This window comes from Aulostomus chinensis, chromosome 5 (assembly GCF_037954235.1).
Source record: "Aulostomus chinensis isolate RoL2024-O1b breed Wild chromosome 5, RoL_Achi_v1.0, whole genome shotgun sequence".
NCBI classification, from domain to species: domain Eukaryota; kingdom Metazoa; phylum Chordata; class Actinopteri; order Syngnathiformes; family Aulostomidae; genus Aulostomus; species Aulostomus chinensis.
The window spans coordinates 19,286,390-19,306,868 of NC_141324.1; the positions used below are offsets into that span (position 1 = coordinate 19,286,390).

At 42.5% G+C, this 20,479-nt stretch overlaps 1 protein-coding gene across 5 annotated transcripts; it reads right to left on the reverse strand.

The window, feature by feature from the left end:
* Window positions 1-1,564: 1,564 nt before the first annotated feature.
* On the reverse strand, window positions 1,565-16,663 carry kctd1 (potassium channel tetramerization domain containing 1). 5 transcript variants are annotated; one of them, XM_086203736.1, is made up of 6 exons: window positions 15,883-16,255; window positions 10,637-10,776; window positions 8,148-8,326; window positions 7,303-7,447; window positions 4,998-5,303; window positions 1,565-2,767 (listed from the first exon to the last, which is right to left on the reverse strand). In XM_086203736.1, the coding sequence occupies exons 2-6, from the start codon at window positions 10,724-10,726 to the stop codon at window positions 2,606-2,608; spliced, it is 882 nt and encodes a 293-aa protein (XP_086059862.1). In that variant the 5' UTR covers window positions 10,727-10,776; window positions 15,883-16,255; the 3' UTR covers window positions 1,565-2,605. The 5 variants fall into 5 exon arrangements, with proteins under 5 accessions (XP_086059862.1, XP_086059863.1, XP_086059866.1 ...); XM_086203737.1 differs by lacking the exons at window positions 10,637-10,776; window positions 15,883-16,255 and adding an exon at window positions 16,565-16,663; XM_086203740.1 differs by lacking the exon at window positions 10,637-10,776 and having other exon boundaries at window positions 15,921-16,255.
* Between the last annotated feature and the right edge of the window lie 3,816 nt (window positions 16,664-20,479).

Here is a 20,479-nt window from a genome sequence, read left to right on the forward strand (position 1 = left end):
GATCATCGACACGCCCATTTGCTTGCTGTGAATTCTCCTTCCAGTTTTTCTATGCATCATCTGATGACATGCTCAGGCTGGGAAGCTAGAATCTGTTCAACTCTGAGACTTGTCCAGAGAATTTGGCAAAATATTTTCATTTTATTGCCTCTCAGTGGAAAATTGTTGACAATTACAATCGGCTCCCAATATTTTTATAAGTAGCTGCCCTGATCATAGCAGCACAGCACAATCCAGAGGTCAAGACACCCTGAACGGAACAAATACGGTCTACGACCTTCTTCACACTGCATCCCCTGTGCATTCACACATGGGTTTGGGAGAAGGTAGGAACTCCAGTCTTGGTCTTGAATACGGGTCCACAAATATTAAAAATAGCCCCAGAGGAATCCTGCTTGTTGATATAGTCATCAGAGTGCGTGTTCTACAGTGGAACTCCAGAACAGGGTTCTGTCGGAGGTTCTGTCATGGTTTTAGGAAGCTGGCAGGCTCAAGATTGTTGAAGATCCCAACTAGCTGTTTTGGAAATTTCTGTTCTCCCCCAGGGAGGCATATCTAGACTCAGTTCAGAGTTCCAGTGTGCACATGTGGAAGAAGAAGCTTTTGTTCAGTCAACAAATTGCTGGACGCGTAACCTCAAGGTGGACCACAAGCTCTAATTTTTGAAGCACTTTATCATTCACAGTTTTGTACTTTTGATTGTGAGCTATGAATTGGTGACGAGCAGATTCTCTTATCCTTGAGAAGACACAAGGCTGGTTTTGTTCTAGATTAATTTTCCAGACGTGAGCAAGATAACAATCTTACATGCCTCCTCCTGAATAGGCCCTCTGTTCACGACTGGAAAATATTCCTGCCAAACCTCTTCATGAAAACGATATGATAAAGAACCTTCTTGGAGCATTTTGTTTTTTTGGAATTCTCCATACTCAAAATTTGTGTTTAATTTGAACCAAAAGAAAAACGCATGAAATGATATTTCTTTTATTTCACAATGTGCTTCCTCGCTGATATATCACCTTAAAAACTCGGCTCTCAATTAATTGAATTCTCGAAACTCGACACGGGCACTGGATTTTTAATTGCACGACTGAAGCAAAGCAATGCTGTGCACCACTCACAGTTGCACCTCTAGCCTATGAGAATAACAGTCAGTCAAAAGGGAATCTAGGGCAAAGAGGCCTGAAAGGGAGACATATAGCATAGACTGTAGATAGCCAAAGAAAGTGGAGATTCTGCCAAAAGCAATGAAGACAACACGACAGGGCTCCATGTGAGATTTCACTTTGGATTTTGGCCCTGCAGGGATATGTGGAAGCACAGCTGACAGGACTTGCGTGGTGAAGTCGACTCTATTCAATATAACTAAGTAAATAATGCCCCATGTAGTCACTGATGCACCAGCATAAATCCTCCAAGGTACTGTATCGCCTTGGTGGAGTTAGCTTCACCTTTCTGGATGTAGAGAACCAAGAACGCGCATAATATTCAAGATTTTGGTCGTAAGACGTAGGAACGCCACGCTGTGAAGACAAAGCAGGCAACACAATGACTCAACGACAACTTCAGCTGAAATTTATTTCACTTTTTTCTGTGCTACATTCCTCTTTTCTCAAATCTAAGGAGCGTAGGTGGGTCAGTCTGCTAAGAAATACTCGATATCCAACTTCTTATCAATATGTGCTACAAATAAAAGTGACTTTTTTTTTTTCAGATTGGTTGGTTGTACAAGTAGCTGTTCAGTCATGTCTCAGGCAACAAATTCATTTTTAAAAAATTCGATGTAAAAAAAACACAAACACAGACAATGCAAAAGATTTACAGGTCATGACTCAAGAGGAATATTATGATCCAATTTTATATTTCTAGCACATTGGGGAGGGGGGGGGGGGCGGGGTCGGTACTTCATCCTCCCCAATGAGGCAAATGGTGCGACATAATAATTTATTAAATTATTTTCTTTACAGCGTATAGGATGGTGCTTAAATTTGATGATTCCAACTATATTTTATGGCATAATCATAAAAAATTCCATTAAAGTACAAAACACTTCATTGGTATCACAATATTCAACATCATGTTAATTGTGAAAAAAGATCGTTGAAACTAAATGTTTATGACAACCGAGACATTCTGTACTGTGAGCGACACATTAATGACCTTTATACAGCGAGGCATCCGAAACAGCCAATTTACCAGTGAGACAACAAAATATTAAGTCACTGGTGACAAGTTACTGTATGCAACGCACTACATCAGCAAATAAAAGCCTTTTTAATTTATGGGGAAAATCATATTCAACCTAATGTAGGCTCCAAGTTTTAAAACAAACTTCATTTGGGGATCCAGCGTATATAAATCTTTTTTTTTTTTCCTCAATCTTTGTTTTAAGGGAGCTAGACAATCACAAATGTCCTTGCAATCTCAAACTTATCAAATGTCTTCTCCTGGCAGAAATCTCCTGTTGCACCTAATTTTTATTCTCTAGATGGTTCTCAAGTTTATGAAAACAAAAACATCAACAAGGAAAACGAAGAAAAACAGAGTCCACAGAGCTCTGCGGTGTCAAGGCTGCCGCAGAAAAGTCCTGCTGCTCAGGAGGTGTCTAGTCCAGCTGCTCTTGCTTTATCCTATTTGAATTGGGTCCTCGCTGACTTGTCCTCCTCAGTTCCCTTCTCAGAACGTACTCGCTGAACTGGGATGAGTCCACGCCTCCCCCGCAGGAGCCAGCGATCTCGAAGCCTCGTTGTTGCAGACGCTCTAGAACCTGGAAAGAGATGACAGTTAGGATTCTGGACGTAATCAGCGACAGAATGACGTTCAATAGTCCTGTACGACTTTGTTTAAACAAAACCTCCATATTGCCATATTCAGAGCACAGAAAGTGCACCAGCTCTAAAAGTTACAGGCCTTAAATCCAAAACAAATAACTGAGATGCTAAAACTCTCAGTAGAGCAGCGTTTGAGGAGGTACGGATCACTGAGGTTTTAGCAGAATTAGATTAAAACTATGTAGCAGACTTTCACCAAAACTGGAGCAGGGATGCAACACAGGCAGAGGAAGACGACATTAAATTTCAGGGTAGATTCATGAAACATACATTTCACGTTTGGGTTTTTGTTTTGGTTGTTGTTTTTTTTTAGATTTGAAAATTTGCCCTCTACTGTAGCAACGAAGCACAATGATCGGAAAAGTTCCCGCTGAGCAAGTTATAAAGAAAACTACAGTGAAACAATTAAGAAAATAGAGAGTAGATGCTTATCTGAGCATTCTGGTGACAGGAAGTGTGTGTGTGTGTGGGCGGGGGGGCTCGTTCATAGAGGTCTTAAAGTCATCAAAAGTTATGATGGTCCTGAAACATTAATGCAGCCTCTCACCTTTTGTTTACTACCGATATGTGGAGAATTCTGTGAAAGTCTGGTGGTTACGAGCTGCCGAGTTAGCGCTGTCTAGCATTGGAAGCAGCTTTGGGAGTAGTAAGAAGTAACATAGAGGCTGTGACGCGAATTTCGATGAGAAAACCAAGAGCCTCTCCTTTTGCCTCATTTTCATTGTTTTCTGTTGAATATTTGTGTTTGTCTGCGCGCATGTGTCTGTGTGTGTGTGTGTTTGTGTGTGCGCAGCTCCTCCTGATCTACCAGCCTTGCAGACATCTACAGACGTGCCCAGGAGGCCTGTAGGATCACATTCCATCGAAGAGGCCCCAGGGAGCCGTGTGGCTTTCTCTCTGCCACTTGGCTCAGTGTGGGCTGCTCAGAAAACCCCACCCCCCCCCCAACAACCCCCAGGCCCAACCCTCCGCCAAAACTACAAAGGTCCCCCTTCTGCTGGCAGCTCTTTCTGCCCCCCTTCCCTTTCTCAAAACCCCCGCCCTGCCTCCATTAGCCGCAGATACAGCATCCACCGCCGGCGTGCTTTAATAACCAAACAGGATTATGGGCCCTGCCTGGGGACAACCTGCCAGGGAGCATGCTCACTCTCTTTGCTCGCTCTCTTCCACTCACACACTTCAGAGACGGGTTTGTTTGTGTGTGTGCGTGTTTTGGTTTTTTTTTTGGAGGGAGATTGGATGTCCTCAGATGAGGACACAGTCCAAATCATTGTGAAATCTCTTCAAATATGCCTCTCGTCTTCCATTTATTGATGAGAATCTAAGAGTTCTACCAAAACCTCAGTGGGGTATCAAAGAGATACAACAATGACTAATTCATGCTGAATATCAACTGAATTGTAACAATTAGATTTTCTCCAGGTTGGCTTGTTCAGGTGTTGCAAGGCTGGTTATAGCTGGAAGGGATTTTGATTAAATCTGTTACATACAATAAAAGGTAGCTGTGCTATATTTATCATGGTTTTGCCACTCCAGAAACCTAAATTTCAACAAAACTCTAAAACGTCCTGGATAGACAAATACAATCACATATACAGTAGTAGATCTGCACCCCCTTAACAATCAATTTTCATAAAACTTCTGATGTAAAATACTGTGGAAACAAGCTGCTCCCCTCAGACGTCTGACTTAAGAGATCTCACGTTCCCAAAGTTCACAGTGAACACCCTCTGTGTTCCGTGTTCAGCAGGTTAACTCCCACACTCACTCCAGAACAAAAAGTGACTCACGGATCATGTGATTCACTCGCAGAAAAGAGGACAAGCAGGTGAGATGTGAAAACCAAGCTCTGAGTTAAGCGAGTGATGCAAATGAGGAATCTGACCGCTCGCGCTACAGAACTAAAATCAATATTCAAGTCAGATCCCAGAAAAGCAAAGAAGGTGGTGTGTAATGATTACTTGTTAAATTGATGCTTTGATGAACACTCAAAAAACACTTTCTCCTGCAAGGCTGTTTTATTATTTGATAAGATTAAATAAGATAAAATTCTGCACTCAAACATCAACAAACCTCTACAGGACTTTATCACGTTCATGTAACATCTGAATGCTGCTCTTCAGGAGGGTGACTGAACGCATCAGAGAAGCCAAATGTTGCTGTTACCTGGACAGAGTTGAGGTGGCAGTACCCATTCAGAGGGAAGCGGATGACATGCGTGGAGTCATGGTTCCACCCGGCATTGACGGAGTTGCACATGACGTCACCGATCTCAGGGAACACGTCTTCTATCAGGGCCTTGTCACCGCTCAGCGTGATCCTCTCACCCAGGTCGGGCGCCACGCGCACCACCAAGCACTCGCAGGGGCGCGACACTCGGCCCAGTTCCTGGTCCTGGCGCCAACGCTCCAGCTCATTAAGCATGGGCTGCAGCTGGAAGTACCGCGCCTCCTCGTACAACAGACTGTAGTCCTACCAGACAAGAGGAAGAGAGTCTAGATTTTAGGATGATGATTCTCATCTAGGAAGAGTCAGGTGTAAGTCATGCTGCCGGGCTTTCCCAGCGGTCCGGACATGTTTACGTCACTCATAACAGAGCTTGAAGATTGATTGTGGTGAAATAAACCAGAGGAAGGGTGCAGAGATGCTGCTAATTTTGTCAACTAAAAGAGAAATGAAACTAATGCTTTTAGCCATGCACCCTGCAAAAAGTGAAAAAAGTGCTTCAAAATTCAAACATGTTCATGTTTAACTTGTTCACGAAGTGATCACGACATCAAATGTAACCACATTTCTAACCCCCACTCTGCTCTTTATTGTCTCTATAGTTCTGAAACACTAGAAATAGCAGAACCAGAGCATCACACTGATGCTGGGTCATCTGTGTGTAAACCAAAGTCATCTTGGTTTGAAGGCAGATCAAACTTCTGTCTTCAGACATCGAACAGCTGGCTCACAAACGTCACTCAAACATTTTCACACCAATAACAAGTTTGTTGAACTGAGTCCTTTCAGAACTGAGTCCTTCCAGAACTGAAATAGTCCTGGTGAGGGATCCCAGCTTAAAAACTGACCCAACTACATGGCCCGAATCAATTTTCCCCTGGCTGGATCTTAATATCCACACTAACTGTCCGCCAGAAGATATTTCTCAACCTTTGTCAATGTTAGTCAAACATTGGGGAGAACGGCAAATATACAAATTTGTATTAAAACAGCAAAACTGATTCCTCAAAGTTGTTAACTGTACGTGTTTGTGTGGAGCGCTAAGCTAACACTCTTGTAAATACTTCACCTTTGTTGTCGAATTGTGTTAAAACCCGCAGTGCAAGACCACGACTGATTACACAACTGCGGCTTTCCCACATTTTTGAGGGATGTTTTATCCTCTCCAAGAACACAGACGTCATAGAAGATTCGCCTTGAGATTTAAAGATCGTCGCAGCATCAGTGTGTGTGGTGATATTGCGACTCTCTCATTTCCACTCTCAACTATAATCTACGTACAGTATGCTGTAATATACAGCTAAGGATCTTACTGAAATCTGTAAAACTATTCCTTGTGTATCGAGTTTCAAAGCCGCTGCCAAAGTGCAGAGGAGATCGAAATAACCAAAACAACACAAATATTTGAGATGCCCTTATTTTTCCAACAACGAAAGAAACTGCAAAAACCAAAACACAATAAAACACTTGACTACATGAACCAACACTAAACCTCAGCAGCTGAAGTAAATAACAAAAACAAAAAAAAACATTAAAAAAAAGACAAAAAAAAGGTCGTGAGTGGAGGAGATGTTGTGTGACATGTAACACAGGGTTACACGGGGTAGAGCAGCAGATCTCTTCCCTGCAGGACTGTGGGGGCCTAATTTGAACTACACTCAACTTTTCTCATGCTCCCCTCGAAATGCGGCCCAAGCCTGAACTTGAGCCTGTCTTTTGTCTTAGCTTATTTTAGCTGACATACTTTCCACTGATTGAGTCACACTTAGGATAGTCTGTCAGATAACATAGTTATTTGTTTTCTTCCAGGGCAAGTTAAGTAATTACTGACTAAATGGCACATAAGAGTAAAATGAAGGGGATTCTAATGGGTCACATTTACTGAAACTCACCCTGGGTGGACATTTGCCACAAGAACACGGGGCGCTGCAGAAATATAGAAGCTGGTATGTGATCGTGGGTGCCAAGTATTCGTTTAGCTGTCTCTGTGCATTATTTTCTTCACATATCTCTAAAAGAATCTTTGTCCTCAGCTAGCTGAAGGGACCAGACATTTGGAAGATCCCTGACATTTAAGGCTCCAGCGTGGGGACCAGCGTGGGGACCAGCGAGGGGACCAGCGAGGGGACCAGCGAGGCAGCCTTCATTGTGTTGAAGGACTGCTGACTGGCTGGTGAGACTTAACAGGTTTTTTTTTTTTTTTTTTTTGTTATTATTATTTTGGGTGGGGTGGGGAGTCACTTACTTTGAAGTCGTCTGGGATGAGCAGTTTGGACGTCCTGAGGAAGTTGAGGATGTAGCGGAACATGTGTCCATCCCTGTCAATGAAGTAGTGCTGCTTCAGGCTGTCCAGGACTATAGGCTCTGTGCCATCAAAGAGGCGACCGATTCTACACACAGAGGAGGAGAGAGGAGGAAGGTTAGAAAAAGAGACAAGGATGGAGAGGACATGAGCAGTCTTATATTTCTTGATCTTTCCATAACTTGCCAGTCACTCATGTACAGAGGGAGAGATGATAAAGCTCTTATGCACGCAAACCAAATACAGAGATTAAAAGCAGAGTTGGTGTGGAGAGGTCAGGCCCAGCTGGTTGTTGAGAGCCTGAGGCAGGGTGCCAGTCACCCTCAGGCTCAGAGCTCGGGGCGACAGCGCAGCCTCCCAGCCTCCAGATGGCCCCGTGCCCTTTGGCCCTTTACTGCTCCTGTGACATCTGTCAAAATAACCAAGTTGCTTTTGTCTCTGCTGCTCTGCATTCTGCACTCAAAGAGCCTCTTTGCCAAAATACCTCTCACACCTGATCCATAACGAATACCACAGATTGTTTAAAAATATTCCGTTTTAAGGGGAATGTTATATACTCACTGTCCCCACCAAGTGTACCCATGAGATATTTGTGTGACATTTGACTGTTTAATGTCACCAGGATGACATTAAACAGTCAAAGAAGATGACATTAAACACTGTGGAAATCTGCATGATGATGATGATGATGATGATGTTAAGCTCAAACCGAATAAACTCCTTCCTTCCTGTTTGTTCAAAAACTTAAAACTTAACAACACTGGCGTGAAGCAGTAAGGTAGACTCACCGGGATTCTGGGAATTTTGTTAAGGTGGCCAGGCTGCTGGTGTACATGTGTCCGCCCACATCGATGTGCACAGGGGCGTTGGACTTGGTGAGCTGTGCTGGTGTGGGGATGCCCTGGTTACTCAGGGGAGACACTGGTGACCGCGTGATCATGGGCCTGGACATGCTGGAGCGATTATCCTGTTAGAGGGGAACATAATATTACCACACAGGTGAGTAAAAACAGATCATATCTATAGTTGCGTAATGTGCAGCTCAAGATTGAAAGTAACACAACAAAAGAAAATATTGAGTTTAAATATTTAAATGAGTAGATGCACTGATTTAAATATTTTTGTACGCCGCACTGAGGCGGTAAGACTTTTCTCTGCAAGTTAGAGCTGCCTGACCTTGACCTGAATGTTGCCACAATCCACAAACATCCATTCCTGTAGGCCATAATCTCCACAAGCAAATTAATTTGGAGGACGAGTCTCACAGTCTTGGAAACGAGGCGTAATGAATCTTCATTTGAATAATGTAATAAGTCTGTGTTAACCTATAAACACCATTAGCAGGCAAATTCTCTTAACAAGAGACACCACTGCCGCCACCACCGAAGAAAAAAGTTTCAGTAAGACATCAGAGTTTCACAAGCAATTCAACAAAGACAGCAACAAACAGGGGATCGTCCGTGCGTAATATTCAAATATCATGCCAGTATGAGCGCACTCTACATTTAAGGACAGCAGGAAGACCGCCTATTCGATAGCCCCTCTGTCTGCTCTCTATTCTCTGTGACACAAGTGACAGCACGACTACACTTCTGCAGTTATTTCTTCGGTTTTCCCCGCAGACACGGATCGGACTTTTTATTTCTTACGCGTTTACCTGCGCCGGCATCACTGTGGTTGGAGAGGAAGTCACCGAGTGATCATTTTGCTTGAGAGATGCTGCGGGGACCGGTTCTCCTCGAACTGCGAACATCAGCGAGCTGTCCCTGCACTCCGCCGCACGGATCGGGAGTCGTTTCAGGGAAGCGTGCACGGACTCATCCACAGAACTGATTGGACGCGGTCGCTTCCTCGCTTTCTGGTGCGTTAAGTCCATGATATCCGTTTCGTCCATTACAGCGCAGACTTTAATGTGACGGGATTGAATTCGTTTGGCTTTTCCCAACAACACACCTGCCAAATGTGAAGAGGCGTTACAAGGGGTTGAGCGCACACCGGGGGTAGAGCGGCGCCGTGGCTGTCGCACGGAGCAGCAGCTTCTTTGCAATGGCTGGGAGAAGTCAAAGCCCCCGACAACATTAGCATTGTAGCGCCCGGGGCTCTTTTGGGCTGTCGCTGTTTCAGTGGCAGGTATGTGTGTCGCATTTTCAGAATAAAACAAGTCCTGCTTTACAGGGAGGTGCCTGCTTTTATTCTAACTCGGGTCAACACGCACATGTGGGCTCCCCACAGCTGGCCTTTGCCCTTTTTGGAGCAGTGTTTCCTCCCCCTCTCGTCCTCCTCTTCCTCATGTTGCTGCAGCATCAGCACCACCTCCTTCAACATGTCAGTCCACTTTACTTGGACTAAAAAAAGAAAAACCAAAAACCAAAACAACCCTGCACAATATTCACCAAAAACACGCCCACAAATCACTCATAAGGGATTTCCAATCACACAAAAGTAGACCTGTTAGCCAAGAACTGTTTCCATTAAGTGTAAATAATGTTAACAGGAAAACAGGAGCCCCTTAAGAGCACAAGCTCAAGTAGATCACACCCCTCTAAATCAGCGGGTATCAAATATTCATCAGTTTTTTTTTTCTTGTCTTCATCATGCCTGACAGACGTGTGTGGCTGCAGTCACCAGTGGCGGTTCTAGGGGGGGTTGGTTGGGGCCAGTTGTTTTGTTCTGTCAGGCAGGCACATCAGAAGCGATACAGATTTTTTTTTCCGTATATAGTCATAAATAACCCTAATAAAATATTCATATTTCAGTATCAGTATTAGTTTATTAGCTGTATTACGGTAATTTGATATTCAGTGATTCTGATTGGAGTACACTTCCTGAGTTGGAGATGTTGTACTTGGTCTTGTCTTTAAGACAAGGAGGGGAGGTGGTTACATAAGGGTCCAAGTTCAGTGTTACACCCCCCCACATCTCACACACACACACACACACACACACACACACACACACACACACACACACACACACACACACACACACACACACACTCTCACACTGCCTCTGACTGTCACAATCCAATGACCACAAATCCACCACAATAAAGAGATGAGAATAAAACCAGACCACAACATTGCTGTTAAAAAGTATAAAAAGTACTGCCATAGCAACTCCTGACTGTTTCATAGAAAATGCAGGGAATCCACAAATTTTAATAACATTCAGATTAAAATTAATTAGTTCAACCACTGGCCTTAAAACATCCACACTCCTGCGTCTTATTGGCAGTGTGAGTTTCACACCTAGATACCCAATTAGCAATTAAGCTTGCCTTTGAGTGTAGGCCTCCAATGCGGTGTGTGATCCTGGTCTGATTTGCATGCCGTTTGTGCACGCGCTGATAAGCACAGGCAGCAGCCATACACAGTTTTAAAATTCAACTCCAGAATCCCTCGCAGAAGGCAAAGGGACCTGCAGGGCAAAAGAGAGAGAAATCACATGGCTGCTCTTCAAAAGGGGACCTGTGTAAGGCAGCCGGCAAAGTGCGTGGGATCACACTCAGAATGCAGGTAATTTGTTCCCTGACTAATTTGTGGAGATGGTGATGTGTGTGTGTGTGTGTGTGTGAGAGAGAGAGAGAGAGAGAGAGAGAGAGAGAGGAAGTGTGTGCCTGTGGAGAGTAAGTTCTGAAAACAGCTTGGTGGAATTGGATTTCCTCAAAGCCTTGTCATCGCAAAGGTGGATTGAGTGTAAAATCTGAAAGGCATTATGGAAAATAGCAGTGAAGAGTGCAGAGTGAAAGAGAACGGGAGGTTGGGTGGGTAGGTGGCTGCTGGAAGGTGGTAGCGAGTAGTGGGGAAAGTGCTCTAAGATCACAATATTATTTTGAGTTGGTGGAAGTCAAGAAACGTGTTCTGGACCAGTGGCGGCTGGTGGAAAATATTCCAAGTATGGCTGCGCCGCATCCAATCAATTTCAGCAAACATCCCAAGACGATTCAATGCCAAAAAATGAAGTTATCAAAAACACATTACTACTTTGAACTTAACAATATTCCAACATGAAACAACCCCTTACTGACACACAGCAGGACATCTTGGATTGTCACTCACACATGCAAATTCTGTATAATCAAATCTAATCTAATCTAATCTACGCAACCCCTTGCTTTGTCGGGTAAAAGCGGTAACAATTATTATACTCTAAAAAACAAAACACAAAACAAGTGCGATAAGGAATAAGGATGTGAAAGGAATACTTGACCTGAAATGTGTTTTTTGCCACAGAGGGGTCTTAAGGTCACAAAAACATTTTTCCATCCATGCATGACTTCTTGTTGACTTGAGAAAACACCAGCCACATATTTTTAGCTTGAAGCTAATGGAGATCGACCACTAACAGCTGCAAAACTGCCCCAAAAAATGTCTGTTTACAAACTCTCAAGTGCATTATGTGGAACAGAGTTTGTGAACAGACTTTTTTTGTTGTTGTTTTGCTTTTGTTTTTTTTGCTGTCGCTCTTGTTAGCACAAGTCGGTATTAGCTTCAAGCTAAATATACGTGGCTGGATCTTTCTACATTCTGGAGTCAAAAAGAAGTGATGAAGGAGAGGAAAAACAACTTTTGGAGCTTTATTTGTGAGTACCTCAAAGGCAAAATACACTTTTTGGGTGAAGTATTGAATGAAGCAGAGGTTGGAGTGAGTCTCAAGTCTTTATCTTCACGTCTCAAGCAAGTTTTAGAGAATCAGAGTTTCCGAATTCCCGAGTCCCTGCTGTAAGTCAAGCAAGACAAAGAGTCATTAGTCAGGTCAAGGAAGTCTCAAGTCTGAAGAAATTCTGAAAATCAACTTTAGTTTCCTAATTAAATTAGATGAAATACATGAAAATGTCAGTTTAATTTTCAATTGAACTGTTTTTGAACTCAATAAATATTGCACCAGAGCCACATACTGGACAGCTGTTTAGAGTATAAGATATTAAAAAAAGAACAAGTGTGCAAAATTAAAAATCCTGCTTGAACCAATCGCTGCATAACTTCCTCTTTACATCTATAAGCAATGCCAATAAAGTCCAAGTCAAAATGTCAAATCTATGTCATGTTGTGTCTTTCGCCATGTTGGCCGAACAAGTTTGGAGCCGAGTCATGTGTGGGCAGAAGCATGCGAGTCAGGTGCTCTGATGTGCAGAGATATTAGAACTGCAGTGAAACAAACAATAGTGTTCTCCTGAAGAGTATGCAAAGTTAAATCTTTGTTTCACAGTATTTCCACAGCCAGTTGTTGACAAACTGAAGTTCTTGTCGAATGATGTATTTGAAGTTAACTCCCAGCTCCGCTTAAATTCGCCCCTGGACAGTTTTAGGCATGAGCACGTGTTGCAGCCAGAAACTAAAGCTGACATTGGGTTGTCGAAGAGACTTGAAGTTTCTTTATTTTACAAACTTCACAAACGCTGAAGCCATTTATGTAGTTGAGTCCATCAGGACATTTGCTCCTCTGCTAAAACTTTGTATGGAGGAAGTTACTCTTCTACAACTTCTGCTTCAAAACTCTACATTCTGCTCGAGGTGATCAAACAATTGACCTTTTCAGATTAGATTTAAGGGCTGATTGGCCACAGTTGATGTCATATGTTCACGTCTTGAATCAGCAATTGGCCAAACTGCTACTCAAACCAGCCTCTGCTGGACGACTTTTGCCCGAGAGCTTTTCAGACGTGCAGACATGGAGACCACATGCAAGACGAGCATATTGTCCAGATTATTTCGGATAATTTGCAGATTTCACTTGGACTCCATATTTCACACACAGATAGTGATAATTTGTGTAATTTAACCTTATTATTTGTTGCTCAAGGGTTTGCAGCACCCTCTACTGGTCAGCAGCCTCACATCCACCCACCCATCCATCCATCCATCCATCCATCCATCCATTTTCTACTGCTTATCCTGTTAAGGGTTGCGTGGGGGCTGGAGCCTATCCCAGCAGCCTTTGGGGGAGAGGCAGGGTTCACCCTGGACAGGTCACCAGTAGCCTCACATTTCTGCACTTTTACACTAACATGTCAAAGTTAATTTAGAGGTATGCAAGATGTGCACAGTTAGGCTTCCATATCGACACTTTCCTACTCGTTGTGGTATATTATCAGCCCGGTAAGTCTCCCGTGAGAGAATGTGTGTACATTCCAAAAGTTTCCACACTTTTTGTTAACATTAAAAGCTGAAACATACACGTATGAGGAATTTACTTGTTTATCCAGTTTGCGTAATTTTGTGCACAAACAAATCTAAAACAGGCGCAGAGCATCAAAGCCTGGCGTAGTTTTTGGCTGCTCCGGTTGTTTTCCACCACTGGTCTGAAGTTGCTCAGTGACAGGCCTTTAACGTATTCCTTTACATCTCAGGGAACAAACACTATTCCTCCGGTTAAATCTTTAGTAAGCTATTGCGAGCTTTTACCCCTATTAATGCTAAAAAAAAAAAAAAAAAACTTTGCAGGCGAGTATACCTGTCTGCTGCTGCAAGAATCAAAGGGCGTGTGGGATCAACATCAGCAGCTTTCAGTTTTCCATCCCACAATGCAGTTCTTCTGTGTTTCAACATATCGCACAAGACATAATTAGCATTTCAGATCACAGCATTAACATTCAGTTGGAGCCAGGCAGACTGGTATTTACATAATCTGGATGGGTTGTCTCTGCTTGGTTGCCCACGGCCATTTGTTTCAAATGTCCACACACACACACACACACACACACACACAGCTACAGACATAACTTCAGACATAACCTGGGCCAGTACTGTAGGCTGATGTGTGTGTTACTTTGGAGTTTACAGAGACATATTTTAGGCAGTTGTAGGCTGCTAATATTAAACCGCTACCCATAAAACTTGGGTTTGTCCTCTCTCCCTCTCCCCCTCTCTCTCGCCCTCTCTTTATCAATCATTATTTCCCATTTGTGTTCAAATTTTCATCAGTATATTAAAGGCAACTTCAAGCAGATTGCATCTCTTAAACACAGTTTAGGGTAAAGTCATGGTGGCAATTCATGCAGAAACGTGTCAAGAGTATGAAAAAGTTTCCAGGACAGAGGAGAATCAGCTTGATGAGCTAAATCTTAGTGGAGGGACAAACTACTTATTAAACTCTGGAAAGCAAATCAGGCGAACAAAGTCAGTAATAAGTTACAGTGCTGCATCAGCGCGAGTTTGAACTGTGTATAAAAATCCACGTAATGAACAACAACAACAACAACAAAACTACAGAAACTTGTACAGAGTTTCTTCATGACAGAGCAGACTGACAGGTCAGTGGTACTGTATTTATCCAACTTATGACATCACAGTTAAGGAAGTTCGATCAGTTAAAAAGTACACCATCGGTGTTCACTCAACTACGACTCCACTACCTTGAAACTGATGATACATTCTGACTAATGTGAAGTTGCCTTTTTGAAAATTCTCCCCTTTTCACATTATCAGAGGGAGCTTGTTTGTTTTACTGAAAAGCAAATGCGCCGAAGCCATGTGGCTTTGTTACAGCGCCATCAAGTGATGGATGCTGACATCCCAACATCCTGCTGTTAATTCATCTGCCTTCCTAAACTGATGACACCGACATCAGGCTTTTAAACAGGTGACCCTTTGCTCGTAATGTTTTGTTTGATATTATTTTTTAAATTAGTTTAATTTGCTGTCAAACTTCCCATGTAATGGGTGACTAAACGCGCAATTTAATCCGCACGTCAGGTTGTACTGCACACGTTTAACCTGTCAAATTTATGAGCAGAAAATGTTAATTCACATTACAAATGATGAGAGGCGGAACAGGTCCAGACTAGGACTTGGTAAACTATATTTGCAGCGATCGGAGTCTTTACGCGCAGCACAGTTGGCTAGCAGCTGTGAGAGAAGAGAAGAGGACAAGATTTATCCTATATATATATATGTATGTATGTATATATTTATATACATTCATATATATATATATATATATACACACACCCCCCCCCACCTCCATTTGCATTCTCTGAACACAGGCACGATGATACACAGATTCTGCATTGACGTGTATAGAAGGTACAGAGCGAGCAAAACGCCTCCGGCTAAATTACTCCACAATGGCGTCTTTTATGGGAAGATCTGGGGCAGCCAGGAAATAGAATTGGTTTTCCGACAAAACTGACTTCAACGAACCTTTTTTAACGAAAAAGGACCAAAACCGCGCTCCGGGTAAGTTACGAGCAAGTTAAAAACAGCAACAGCGACGCTGAGACGCCGATGTGTGTTGGGAAGTGGTACGCGCCAGGAGCGAATTCACACGAAGGTTAACTGGAGTGTTTGCTCGACAGGATCTCGGTCTAATCCGGTGCTCGTTTGAACCAGATCTACCAAAGACTCGCATATTACTGTCATACATTCGCATAGTTAAGGAACAATAGCCAGGAAGTGGTTAAATATTTTTTTAAGAACTGTACCGCTCGAATCGCTTTGGCACATGCGTAAAAGCTGCTGCGCCTCAATGTCCCAGTCCACCCAGCCACGGAAATAATAGCAAACCAAATAAATCCCCGCTTACCTGAAACATAGAGAGGCATAAAGTATCTTTTTATGCACCTTTTCCCTCCGATTTGGCCCACGACCTGCTTCTCTTCCTACGCCAGTGAGAAATGCAATAGCTTGGCTAAGGTAGACAGAACAGAATACAGAGAATACTTGCTCCGGGGCTCCGAAACCCCTCAAGGCAAAGATCAGGATACAATTAGCTCATGCCTCTGCCCCAGTCTTAACCAATCCGCAGAATAAAACTCCGAGCAAAGAAAGAGATCAGAGCAGCGGCTTCTTCAGTCTTTGTAGAGTTTATGTTTTTATAAAATCAAATAAAGAAACCCCTCTTTTTTTTTTTGCACGAATTTTAAAACACCCTCACTCCTCCTGCCTCCAACATGCCCATCGCCTCCCTCTCCCAGAGAAGCTGATTTTAATCGTTCTGATTAGTTTTGATGTAACGTTCCCTCGGGCCATTGCTACAAATGGATGGAGTGTTTCTTTGCCAGGGAGGAAAAGCAGCAGATGATGATAATTATATAGATTGTTGGTCCTTTGATTTTCACCAACCCCCCCCCAAAACACACACACACACACACACACACACCTCCAAAATCTACCTCTGTCACTCTCTATCTCTCTTATGTGCAACTTGTTGAACAACGTAGAATAAACTTATTAAATCATAGGAATGCGGTTAATGAAATTCTTACTCTGAAGTTTCTCATCTGTAATCTTTTTCCCGTCTCTTTCCTCCCTTTGGACAACCTCCAAATGACGTCGTTGTATAAATAAGCACTTGCAGCTTGCCTTGCCCCAATCAAGTCTGAATCAGTGCCCGAGGGGGATGTGCGAGCTCATTTCAAATGTTCAACCATGCATGGTTTCAGGAAGATTGAGGCACTTGTGAGGCTTTCACATTTACAAGGGGAATGCAGACAGTAAATGGATTACATGTTACAAGTCTTTTCCTTTTGTGGCGGGTGGGGGAGAGGGGGGTCCAATCCCTTCATGTGAACAGTCATAATTATTGTGTCTGAGTGCTGTTTAGTGATCATCTGGACATAGCATTGACACAGTTGTATTCTTGACACAGTTATCCTCGTTGGAATGAGAAATATACCTCTTTCGCCCCCTACTGGTGAGAGTATCAACTTTTAGGGACAGCAACAGTAGGTTACTGAAGTAGCACAAGGGGAGCACAAACGTGTTCCCACGGAGGAGGCATTAAGAGCAAACTTTTACATATATATTTACATGAATGAATTTCAAATGTATTTTTTTAATATGCTGCATTCGAGGAACCTTTTCAAGAGTGTGTACATCTGTCTGAAATAATCAGAATGTATAGTTATAGGTGGTAAAGATAACAATTAGGGGTGTAACACATGTAAAGAGCATTTGTGCCTTAACAAAGAGAAAGAAAATAGCATTAACAAGAATTTTTGGTATAATTTTAAGTTACTTTTTATTGTTTTTTTTTTTCTTATAAGCAGGACTGCTCCTTTTTAAAAAAAAATCTTTATGAATTACCACCAGCAGGCAAGAGCGAACCCTGAGTCCTCCCCCCCAGTACTACTTCCTGTCCAACTACTTGTGTAGTTTTGTTTATCTCAACCATACTTCTTTGTCCAAATTTTTTTTCTAAAATAAAATTTTACAGTTCAAGTGTCCCCATAGTCCTGCTTCGGGGGGGGGGGGGGGGGGGGCTTAAATCTTGTAATAAGGTGTTTTTTGTGTGTTTGTATTCAAGGTGGAAACTTCATAACTGGAACACGACAGGAAACTGTTAATGGGAGTGAGCAGGATGTGGTGTATATTATGCATATGATTTGTCACTACTGTATATTACATAATGCAGAATTATGAGTCCGCCCCTGTAATGTCACGCTTATTTCTTGTGCTTCTCTAACCAGCAGATCACCTGATTTAGATTTAGTGATCGTAGCATTCGTTTTAGCTGATAGTGAGCTTATGCTGAATACTGTACATACATTCAGTATCTGGGTAAATTAAATCTTTGGAATTATAAACGGACTTATTTGTGTTGTAGTTAAATACTGCCTTTTTCATTCTTTTCTTTTGGAACACTTTTGCAGTCCTCCAGTTTTTCGGGTATGAGGTATACACAGTGGAAGCAATGTAACTGACCTTGCCTGGCGTTAGAGGCAGGAAACATTAGAAAAGTATGTGTGGAACATTTACAATCAAGTTTGTTCAAAAGTAGAACCAACAGTGGAAAGAATGCCGCGTCAAGGAACCAGTGACTGATGGATGTTTTTGGAACTACAAAATAAAAAAAGGCATTTTCCAATTCGCTTCATCAAATGAGTTCCTTTGCAGAACCTCTCGATTGTTCTTGAGGAGACGCCAGCTCTCCCCTCCCATCCAGTCCAACCTCACACATTTTGACCGGCATGTCCCTCAGGAAAAGAGACACATGGAATAAAGTGTTACAATGAAGTTATTTGCCCCAGAGCTTCCCGGCTGGCATGATTCACCAGGCCTTAAGTATTGAAGCTACACACGCACATATACACACATTTTTTATGCCATTAGGCTGACAAACTATAGTGAACAGAAAGCACCCCAGGCCTTAAAAACTCATACGTTATCCATTTTCCACACAAATGGAGCCCATTCATAATGGAATCCTTGCACTTCAGTATTCAAGCTATGCATCAGATGTTGAAATGCTTGAGATTTTTGCAGATGTGTGGTTCTTCCCACACAAAAAACAACAACAACAAAAAAACCAAACCAAAATACAAAACCATTGTTCTAACGCAGCTGTGGAGGGGAAAATCTTTTCTTTGGACCTTGAACAAACTGCTATGGCAGCAACAGCAAGCCAGTGAGCGCCATATTTTGGTGAACAAATTATCCAGATTGGTTGCAGATGTGTGTTCGCTCCAAACAGAGAGTGCCCAGCCTGAATGACATCATTCAGTTATAAATATATTCACAGGAGAAAAGAGAGAGAGGGAGAGAGAGGAACCCTGGAAACCGTACTCCACTCTCAATTTAGAGGAACTGATTGCAGGCATTTTACTCAAAAATGTTTTTCTCCTTAAATCAATCTGCAAGTTTAGAAGAAAAAAATAACAAATTTTTGTCCTCTTACAAAGGAAAACTCTCAAAACACCACTTTGATTTGAGTGTCTGATTCAGATTTTCTGATTCTTCTTTCCTTCTGTTGCAGGTTATGTTTGCATTTAAAGCTACAGTGCGTGACATTACCACAGAGCCTCTGCTGTATGCTACTTTGTTGTTACTGTTGGTTGTTAAAAACAGTAATACCAAGAAAAGAACTCATGTCACTGTCAGAATTTGAACCATTTTAACTCATACAAAGTTTCTAAGCGTTACGCAATTAAATTATTCACATTTAAGTTAGCGGAGGGCTAACTGGAGGAGCTAGCTGTGTCACCTCTTGGCCAGAGATCGATGATGATGAGAACCATGATCAAGGGCTTGAATCTTCATTTTTGGGAAATATGATACATTATAACATCATCTGGAAATGCTGGTTAGCAACAGAGCATTCAGACACTGAAAGAAAGAAAGCTGTTCCTGCCAGGAGAATTAGTAATCCACATATTTACACATTCATAATTTCCTCCTTTAATTACATGCGGAATCTGCCTCGCTGTAGTTACATGTGTTCACCTCGGTGCAGCAGTTTCTGTATACTGATTGGTTATAACTCAATCACATGACAGTGAGAACAGGGAAGTGTTGTTGTTGTTGTTATTGTTGGTTAGAATTAGATCAGGGGACACACCTCTGAGTAAGATATCCATCTAGTTCTTGAACCTTGTGTTTCATTGATTTTGTCAGAGTGGAGAGGTTTTAGACAATTGCATTTTTTTATTTTTATTTTTTTTTTACCATAAACGACTCCTGTGCACGGCAGCGCGGTGGTGCAGTGGTCAGCACTGTCGCCTCACAGCAAGAAGGTTCCGACTTCGAGTCCTGGCTCGGGCACGGAATCTTTCTGTGTGGAGTCTCCATGTTCTCCCTGTTCCTGTGTGGGTTCTCTCTGGTACTCCAGCTTCCTCCCACAGTCCAAAGACATCAAGAGGGGACGAGGCTGATTGATACTCTAAATTGACTGTAGGTGTGACTGTGAGTGTGAATGGTTGTCTGTCTTTGTATGTTGGCCCTGTGATGGACTGGTGACCTGTCCAGGGTGAACCCCGCCTCTCGCCCGTAGCCGCTGGGATAGGCTCCAGCCCCCCCGCGACCCTTAATAGGAACAAGCGGAAGAAAATGGATGGACGGATGGACTCCTGTGCACCGTGATAGATCTAAAACAAACAAACAAACAAACAAACAAAACCTCACCCAAAACGAATACAAGTTTACACGATTGAGGAACTGATTGGGCCGCTTCAGTCAAAAGAAGACGCCTGAAGATTTAATAACTGTTGAAGCTCAATATTTCAGCATGATTTGAAATGTTTGGTTTCGAAAAAGCAGATACAGATGTTTTATAATCTTTTTAAGCAGGTTAATTCTATTTCTGACAATTAGGAGCGAAGTTACCACACCAAACATCTTTTACTCTTATTTTTTTCTATTTTTTTTACAATATTTAAGTGGCTCAATAAGCTGGTGATTAGTGA